Below are 10,353 nucleotides of genomic sequence, written 5' to 3'. Positions count from 1 at the left end.
TGCACTTGGACATCTCACCAGCCTCTACAATTTGGTTGTTGGTTCACATCTCCTTCTAGGATATGATAACACCTATACCCTATGAGTAGTGTGCAAATGTAAAACCGAAGTCGCATCTGGTCAAAAAGTGTGATCTCTGGAAAATGATAATAACAAATTTTATTTTTCCAAAAGCTGTCAATACACCAAATTAAAGAGATTTACATCTGCTCAGGTCACTGCCCTCTTTGCAACGACTGAATACATAGCTGCTTATATATGCAGAGGACATGCAAATCAGACCCTCGCTGTGCTGATTAAACCAGCCCAGCCTTGACCCTGCAGGTGGGAGAGGAGCCCCAGCCCAGGAGCCCTAGGTTTTCCCATTCTGTGACCAGGACAGAACGCAGACATCTCACCATGGAGTTTGTGCTTCGCTGGGCTTTCCTTGTTGCTGTTTTAAAAGGTAATTCAAGGTGAACAAGAGACACTGAGTATGTGAATGGATATGAGAGAGAAACACTAGATGTGTGACAGTTTCCTGACCAGGATGTCTTCTGTCTGCAGGTGTGCATTGTGAGGTGCAACTGGTGGAGTCCGGGGGAGGCCTGGTGAAGCCTGGAGGGTCCCTGAGACTCTCCTGTGCAGCCTCCGGATTCACCATCGGTAGCTACGAAATGTACTGGGTCCGCCAGGCTCCAGGGAAGGGGCTGGAGTGGGTTGCATACATTTATAGTAGTGGAAGTAGCACAAGCTATGCAGACTCCGTGAAGGGCCGATTCACCATCTCCAGAGACAACGCCAAGAACACAGTGGATCTACAGATGAACAACCTGAGAGTCGAAGACATGGCCACGTATTTCTGTGCGAGAGACACAGTGAGGAGTCATCAGGGTGAGCCCAGACACAAACCTCCCCAGAGAAGGGGATCAGCACCACCAGGGGGCGCACACTCTGCACACTTCTGGTTTATATTCCAGGAGCAGGGACAGATGGAGGTTACAGGCAGGTTTCCTGTCAGGGTCTGGGGCTTCCTCCCCATAGAGTAGTTTCCCCCAGGGAGCCCTTATGAACACATGATTTTGTGCTTAACTTTCAGTCTCTGAATGAGATACTTGAAATAGGAAACGTATAGGAACATGCACAGAAGACAGAGGTGTTGGCACTAGCTTAATCCTTCCCACTAGAAATGAATTTATATCACATATCTTAAAGAACATCAAAAAAGCATTACAAGATTCCCTGTTGCACTCACTGTTTCTTACACGCCCGCCCAGCTCAGTGTGCAAGCTCGCTAGAGGCAGCATACAGTGCATGGTGGACACGAAGCTGCAGAAGCACCGAATATCTTCATCTAGAGAAGACAGACTCCTGGTAGGCTCATTGTGGGAAGTATGTTCACTGCACCAGTATTAGTTGAACTCATGGGAAACCACATGGACCCACACCAGGGCATGGTGTGATGGGGAACCTGAAGTTCACACACACACACACACACACACACACACACACACACAAGTGGAGCGAGGGAGAGAGAAAGAGAGAAATAGGAGAGCATGAAACTTTCATGGGCTTCTTCATTTCAGAAGTGTGAAATCAGTTAAACTGGATCTGACACAAAATGTCATCAGAGCTGTGTGTCCTTCTGAGGCTCAATTGCACAATTTGAATTTCTGGTCATGATATGTCATTTCCTCAAAATCCAGCAGGGAGAATCTTACCACAGACATCAAGTGGTTTTTCCTTGAGGAACAATGAATGTCTCTCTGCCTTGCTCTCATAAGGGTGGTGTGATTTCAATCATGTCCATGCAAATTCCAGGACAATATCTCCTTGCCAGGGTCCCGAATGCACTCACAATACAATGTCCTTTGTTTCATAGATGGTGATACTCACCCTCCTTGTGCACCTGCATCTTGATTCCTTAGGAGGTATTTTCCAAAAAGTCCCCACACACACAGTGATCCACCATCTGCTTTGAGAGATGATCCTTTGTCATTTCTCCTGCAATACCTTCCCTGCTCTCTTGGACCACAACCTCGTATGCACTACTTGAGATGTTGAAATGGAATATAACATACTTCACCCTCATGAATTCACACACAACAACTACCTATTAACATGTAACAGAAAAACAGGACATTGTTCAATACGGGGCAAAGATGTGTTTACAACACAAACCTGGGTAAATCCTCTGCGTTTCTTCTTGTGCCTCGTTATTTCCTCTCTGTCCAGGAAGCGGGGTGCGGTGACATGAGGGACGTGAGGCTCTGATGGACAGGGAATGCGCTGTCCTGCGTGAAACCAGCACTGACCCCAACCTCAGAGGAGACACAGGAAGTGCCCTTCTACTCTCGGCGTCCATACATTTTGGTGACATCCCAAGAGGGTGCACCTGAAATCATACCTTGGTCCCTTTGGTGAAATTGTACCCCAGGGATACAGGAGGTCAGGACCACCGTCACCCTGAGCATGAAGCTCTTTGGGAGGGTCGTTCTCAAGAGAAGCACATCCAATTTGGGTTCTTCTTCTGTTGTCAGTCATTCTGTGTGTGTGTATCTCAGACATTCCCGGATGGGTAAATCTGTTACTAATATAACACACCTGCTTCCTTGTGACTGTGCTCAGGTTGTGTGGACTCACCCAGGTGAACCTGGAGAAGGAGTCTCAGGTGTACAGACTCTCGCAGTCTCTCATTTCCCTGCGTTACCACTAAATTCTCACCAACAGCAGTCGACATCAGGTATTTTTCATTGAATTCAGTTTTTGGAACTCTTGTCTCCAGTTTTGCTGTGCATAGTGAGCAGGTTATGCTCAGTTATGTTGTTGTAAGACATTTGTACAGTGGATTCTATTAAAAGACGACTCTAGGGGAGAAGAAGGGGGAAAATAGTCGGGGAGAGGGAGGGAGGCAAACCATGAGAGACTCATGAATGCCAAAAACAACTTGAAGGCTTATGGAGGTGGGTGGGGAGAGGATGGTGTTTGATGGGCATGGAGGAGGGAACTAGTGGGGATGAGCACTGGGTGTTATATGGAAACCAACTTGACATAAACACTTTTTAAAAATTGCTGTAGTTGAGGACAAGGTTTTTTCCTGCTTTCTCTTCTAGGGTTTTGATGGTTTCCTGTCTCACATTCAGGTCCTTTATCCATTTTGAGTTTATTTTTGTGTATGGTGTGAGAAAATGATCTAGGTTCATTCTTCTGCATGCTGCTGTCCAGTTCTCCCAGCACCGTCTGTAAAAGAGGCTGTCTTTTTTTCCATTGGAGGCTCTTCCACGCTTTGTCAAAGATTAGTTTGCCATACATTTGTGGATCCAATTCTGAGTTCTCTATTCCATTCCATTGGTCTCTGTATCTGTTTTTGTGCCAATACCATACTCTCTTGATGACTATAGCTTTGTAGTAGAGGCTAAACTCTGGGATGGTGGTGCCTTCCGTTTTGTTGTATTCGGGGTCTTTTGTGGCTCCATACAGATTTTAGGATAATTTGTTCTAGTTTTGAGAAGAATGCTGGTGTAATTATGATTGGGATTGCATTGAATGGGTAGACTGCTTTGGGTACTAATGACATTTTAACAGTATTTATTCTTCAACCCATGAGCATGGAATCTTTTTCCATTTCCTTCTGTCTTCCTCAATTTCCTTCATAAGTTTCCTATAGTTCATAATAGCACTCTCAACAATACCCAAAACATGGAAAGAGCCTAAGTGTCCATCCGCTGATGAATGGATCGAAAAATGTGGTATATTTATACAATGGAATACTACATGGCAGTGAGAAACAATGAAATCTTGCCATTTGTAGCAACATGGATGGAACTAGAGAGTGTTATGCTGAACGAATAAATTAGGCAGAGAAGGACAGAAACCATATCTTTGCACATATAAGTGGATTTGGAGGAAGCTAACACAGGACCATGAGGGAGAAGAAGGGTAAAAATAGTTGGGGAGAGGGAAGGAGGCAAACCGTGAGAGACTATTGAATCATGAGAACACTCTGAGGACTGATGGGTTTGGGGGGGTGAGGGGGGAGATGTGCATGGAGGAGGGCACTTGTGGGGATTAGCACTCGGTGCTATATGGAAACCAACGTGACAATGAACCATTTAAAAATTAAAAAAAAATAAAAATAAAAAATAACTATTTAGAAAAAAAAATAAAAATAAAAATCTCCCAAGAAACAAAAGACCAAAGCCAGATAAATGGCTTCACAAGGTAAGTTTACCAAATATTTAAAGAATAGTTAATACCTATTCTTTTCAAACTGTTTCAAAAATTCAAATGGAAAGAAAAATTCCAAATTTGTTCTATGAGACCAGTATTATCATGACTCTCAACCAGGCAGAGACCCCACTAAAAAAGGAATTATAGGCCAATACCCCTGATGAAAATGGATGTAACAATTCTCAAAAAATAGTAACAAATCAAATCCAACAATATATTAAAAGAATTATTGGCCACAATCAAGAGGGATTATTGCTGGCCTGAAAGGCGTGAGGGCACCACAAAAATGGCAGGAACTTCTCCTGATAAGTCAGGTTAGGAGCCTCCTGTGCCTTGTCGCTTGAGCACATCAAGTCATATTTGAGGGCGGCCATGAGTTCTGGTCTTACAACCCAGAGTCCAGTAAGTAGGGTTACCTCCATCCTCCACTGACTGGTGTTCCACATCATTCAATCAAGGATTTTTTGCTCTATTGAGCGATCCATTCACGTCTATTGACACATCATATGTACATGGTCCCTTGTGGTTGTTGGAAATCCCTAGCATCTCCATCAGTTCTGTGAATCTGTCTCAAGGTTTCTCAATATCTTCAATTCCCTGTGACAGAAAAGATCTTTACACTACAGTCACTCCACTGGGATTTCTAGAAGGTCAGGAACCTGCGAACCTCACTGGGTATGCCCAATCTCTCCTGCTATTGGTTCCAGAGAGAAGTGGGTCCCATGGTGGGGAGCACAGTCCAGAATCGAGGCTGCTCTCACCTGATCTGTGGGACACTCACACACTCCTTCTCTGCTGCAGTGTGTATCTGTTCACCTCTACAATGGTGGTAAATTGAGTCCTACCTTACATGTTTGGGTACATATGAGAAAATAAGGAATGTAATGGGATTTAATATTCACCACAGCAAAAAAATCACAAGATTCATCACCATTTTCTGAAATATATCATGGTACCAAACGATTCCAGATTCCTCACACTTGCTCTGGTTCACTGCCCATCTAAGGATTCTATTTCGAGTATTAGTTATATTGTCAAGTACATGCAAATAGGGCCTTCCCTCTGCTGTATAAACCAGCCAACTTTCAATCCTGCAGCTGGGAGAGGAGCCCCAGCCCTGGGATTCCCAGGTGTTCCCATACCGTAATCAGGACAGAACAGACATCTCACGATTGATTTATGCTTGACTGGATTTTACTTGGTGTTCTTTTAAAACATAATACATGGTGAACAAGAGACACCAAGGATGTGAGTGGATATGAATGAGAAACCGTGGATGTGTGACAGTTTCCTCACCAGGATGTCGTGTGTCTGAATGTGTCCAGTGTGACAGTCACCTGGTGTAGTCTGGGGAGACGTGGTGAAGCCTGGGGTTTCCCTGAGACTTTCCTGTGCAACCTCTGGATTCACCTTCAGTAGCAATGACATGCACTGGGTCAGCAAGGCTCCAGGGAAGAAGCTGCAGTGGTCGCATATATTATTAATACTGATGAAAGTAACACATACTACCCAGGCTCTGTAAAGGGATGATTCACCATTTCCAGAGACCACATCAAGAATACACTGTATCTGCAGATGAACAACCTGAGAGCCGAGGACATGGCCATCTATTACTTTCCGAAGGACAAAGTGAGGGACCACCGTGTGAGCACAGACACGTCCTCCCTGCAGGGACACAAGAGGGGCTGTGCTGTGCTGTGGGGGAGCTCAGTTCACCAGGGGACTCTCAGGTCACGAGGGGTTGCTCAGGGCAGCAGAGTGTAGTCAAGACCAACAATACTCTTTCCACCCCGGGAGCAGATGCTAGTGGAAGTTAAATCCATGCTTCCTGTAAACGTTTGGAGCTTCCTCTTCATAATTATATTTCCCTAGTGGAGTCTCTCCAGAACATGGTTTGTTTCTACCTCATAAATCTATGAATAGTAACATTACTTATAATAGGAGAAAAGTACATTTACATGCACATAAGGCAGAATGTCACATGCACTTGCCTAATCATTTCCCTAAATGACAATTAATTATAGGTATTCTGATGTAAGTCCACTAATCTGTAAGAAGTATCCATTGTACTCAACAACCCAGCACCACAAAGCCCAGTATATGAGCTATGAACAGCATCATAAACTGCATGCTGGACACCAAGCAACCTAGACATTATAAGCAAAAGCAGGGGAAGAATGACCCCAGTGCTGGGGATCATTGTGTGGATACAGTCTCATAATATCTATTTCAGGCAACACCTCTCAAAGGAAGAGACCCCACCCAACTGGTGTAATTGTAGAACCAGATGAAAAGACACATAAATAACAAGAAATATAACATGTTTTTTATTTATTTTTTATTTTTATTTTTAATGGTATATTGTCAAGTTCGTTTCCATATAACTCCCAGTGCTCATCCCCACAAGTGTCCTCCCCCATGACCATCTCCCCCCTCCCCCCCACCCTATCAGTCCTCAGTTTGTTCTCAGCATTCAAGAATCTCTCATGGTTTCCCTCCCTCCCTATCCCCCTTATTCCCCCCAGTCTTCTCCCTCACGATCCTCCGTTAAGTTCCTCCTAATCCTCCTATACGTGCAAACATATGATATTTGTCCTTCTCTGCCTGACTTATTTCGCTCAGAATAACACCCTCAATGGGGCGCCTGGGTGGCTTAGTCGGTTAAGCATCCGACTTTCGCTTAGGTCATGATCTCGCGGTTCGTGGGTTCGAGCCCCGTGTCGGGCTCTGTGCTGACTGCCAGCTCAGAGCCTGGAGCCTCTTTCGGTCTGTGACTCCCTCTCTCTCTGACCCTCCCCTGCTCACGCTGTTTCTCTCTCTCCTAGAAATAAATAAAACATAAAAAAAAAAGAATAACACCCTCAAGGTCCATCCATGTTGCTACACATGGCCAGATTTCATTCTTTCCTATTGCCATGTAGTATTCCATCGTATAGATAAACCACATCTTCTCCATCCATTCTTCATTTGATGGACACTTAGGCTTTTTCCATGTTTTGGTTATTGTTGAGAATGCTGCTATGAACATTGGGTTAGATGTTCCCCTATGCCTCAGCACTCCTGTATCCCTTGGGTAAATTCCTATCAGTGCTATTGCTGGGTTATAGGGGAGTTCTATAGTTCTTTTTTTTTTTTAGGAACCTCCACATGTTTTCCAAAGGGGCTGCACACCAGTTTACATTCCCACCAACAGTGTAAGAGGGTGTGATTTCTCCACAGCGTTCCCAGCATCTAGAGTGCTCAGCAGGCCTCCTCATCAGGGAGATATTTTTTTTTATTTTGTAATTAGTCTATGTCAAGTTGGTTTCCATATAACACCCAGTGCTAATCTCCACAAGTGCCCTCCTCCATGCTCGTCACCCCTTCCCCTCCCATCCACCCCCATCAGCCCTCAGTTTGTTCTCAGCATCAAAAGTCTCTCATGGTTTGGCTTCCTCCATCTCCTTCACTATTTTTATCCTTTTTCTTCTTGATCACCTCCTTCATTGAGGTGTGTGTTGATCCTCACCAATGCCAAATGGCATGACAGAAATGCTTTCATAAATCCAAATAAGGACAGTAAATCTGGGATTTCTTTGTTTGTCAGTGTCTGTAGAAACACAGTAAGTTCTCTTCCACCATCAAAATGGAGGGCACTTCTGGGACTGACCACTGGGTGTTATATAGAAACCATCTTGACAATAAACTATTAAGAAAAAAAAAAAAAAAAGCAAAGAACGATGCTTTCTTATGAGATGTCCCATGAGTGGGGCAGGAGCAGAGGCAGGAATGAGACTTATGGTGTCAATAAAGAAACATCAGAAGACATAATCTGATGTCTAATTTCTGGTAACAACTACAAAATGAGTGAAGGAGAATGTAGAAGCCTATCCGCATCCCTAGAAAATGAGAATGTGTATATGTAAGCCCACAATAACAAAGATATTAGAAGTGGACAGAGGACTTACTCAGTGTCTATCCTGGAAGCTGTCCACTCCCCAAGGTCAGCGGATTGCTCTGAAGACCTTGTGTTCACTGTGTGCTCATAAAGACCAGAAGCTTCAACAGGATCCACGAGTATCCAGTTTGTGCTTCTTGATTGCAGGAGCCTTCCAACTGCACAGAATAACTAATTGATCATTCAGTTGCCGGTATCAGCTCAATGTGTGTGTCCTCTACCATCCCCATTAGAAAACCTAATGCCAATGTGATAGTAGGAGGAGACAGGGCCTTTCAAAAACACATAGGTCATGAAAGGGCTGCCCCCTCATGATGGGATTAGTTACCTTATACACCAGGACAGGGAAAGTCCCCTGTTCCATGGCCCCATGCGAGGTGACAGAATGGATGGTCAAGGACATGAGTGATCTCCAGGCACCAAATCTGCCTGTCTCTTGACCTTGGACTTCCCAGACTCCAGAACAATAAGAAATGAGTGTCTGTGGTTTAAATCCACCAAGTCTGTAAACACTGTTACAGCATCCAGAGCAGACTAACACGTTAGTGACACAGAAACCAAGTACTGACACTCTGGCATTTCCTTGCTATATTTGTAATGAAAAGTACCTGATAAGTTCCTTCAGTGAGCCCAAAGACAGTTTTTTTTTCTCTCACATTTTTTCCAAAATATTGAATTTAATAGGAGAAAATCAAAGGAAAGGCAGCCTTACCCTGTAAGTGACAGGAGTGAATATGATTCATGAGTCGTTTTGAAAATGTCCCCACATCTGAATGCCATAGGGCAGAGCCTATAATTGGAGGAAATATTTCTACATGCATGGCTCTTCCACATACAATGTCACAGAGAGATGAGTGATGTGCCCTTGAGTCCGTGGACCGTAGGGTCATAAGTGCTGCTGGGACTGTCTTTAAAAGGGGAAAACGTAAAACAAATTCAAATACTAATTAAAGAACAACTCAATCTGGGACATATTAAACCTTCAACTAGTCCTTGGCACAGTCCTGTTTTATGCATTCCAAAGAAGTCAGATACATGGAGGCTCCTCCATGACTTAAGAGCTGTTAATGTCCATATGATCCCAATGGGACAATTACAATTTGGACTTCCTAACCCAGCTTTAATTCCTCAAGACTTTAACATTATTATTGATTTAAAAACTTGTTGTTCTTACATTTCCATTACAGCCAGAAGACAAAGAAAATTTCACTTTCATTCTCCTTACTATTAACAATCATCAACCCAGACAGAGGTTTCACTGGAAATTCCTGCCACGAGGTATGAAGAACAGCCCAGATATGGGTCAATACTTTGTTAATACAGCTCTATTACCCACTAGAGAAAAGTGTCCTCAAGTTCTCATTTATCACTATACGGATGGTATCTTAATAGCAGCTCCCCAGTAAAATATACCTGCAGATCCTTTACAATTTTTATTCAACCAGTCACTTCCGTCGGCCTCCTCATCGATCCTGAAAACGTTCAAAAGTCAACACAATGGAAATATTTACCATATAAACTATTACAAAACTATGTCACTCCACAACATATAGAAATTCATTTCTGTAACCCTTTAATCCTTAGTTTGCTATAGCAATACTTGGGACATATTAATTGGTCCCAAATATCAGCTTACAGACCCACTTTAGGAATCCTGACATATCAGCTTACTTCACTGTATAATCGGTCAAAAAGGGACCCCAGCCCCGCTCTCTGAGCCATGACAGACTAAAAGCTCTAGAGGAATTGCATCTCATAACGCATTGGGCCTCCATTACCTTTATTGATCAAGAGGAATCCCAATTTCCTTTCATTTTTTAAATTTTAAGCACAACCCATTCTTCCACTAGAGTTATCTGTCAAGTTTTGCCTATCAAATAAATGTGTAATCATTGAATGTTATTTTTATCCTCCCAACCGAAACATCCAGATTCTCCTTCTTTGTCACTTTGATTGCAATTAATTCAAGAAGGCTGCAATTGGATTATTCAATTTACAAGAACTGACTCTGTATCTATTTTTCTAGGGATTAGTAAAGATGATATAAAATATCTTTGGACTCATGGAGAACCTTTTCAAATCACTATAGCAGTTCACACACGTGACCTTCTTTATTCTCTCCCAGAATATAAGAAGATCCAGGGCCTTCAATTACTTAATTTATCTGCTATGCCTTTGGCTTCAAAACAATCAACTCCCAGTGCTCT

General features: G+C 43.2%; 1 gene segment (V, D, J or C); it reads left to right on the top strand.

Annotated features, from left to right (window-relative positions):
• The first annotated feature begins 337 nt into the window (after window positions 1-337).
• Window positions 338-9,377, top strand: LOC120225981. The segment is given in 3 exon segments: window positions 338-445; window positions 547-864; window positions 9,265-9,377. Coding segments are annotated over 3 exon segments (477 nt in total).
• The last annotated feature ends 976 nt before the right edge of the window (window positions 9,378-10,353 follow it).

Source organism: Hyaena hyaena, unplaced genomic scaffold, assembly GCF_003009895.1.
Source record: "Hyaena hyaena isolate Hyena2069 unplaced genomic scaffold, ASM300989v1 scaffold_1560, whole genome shotgun sequence".
Classification (NCBI taxonomy): domain Eukaryota; kingdom Metazoa; phylum Chordata; class Mammalia; order Carnivora; family Hyaenidae; genus Hyaena; species Hyaena hyaena.
This window is presented reverse-complemented; position numbering and strand designations above follow the sequence as displayed.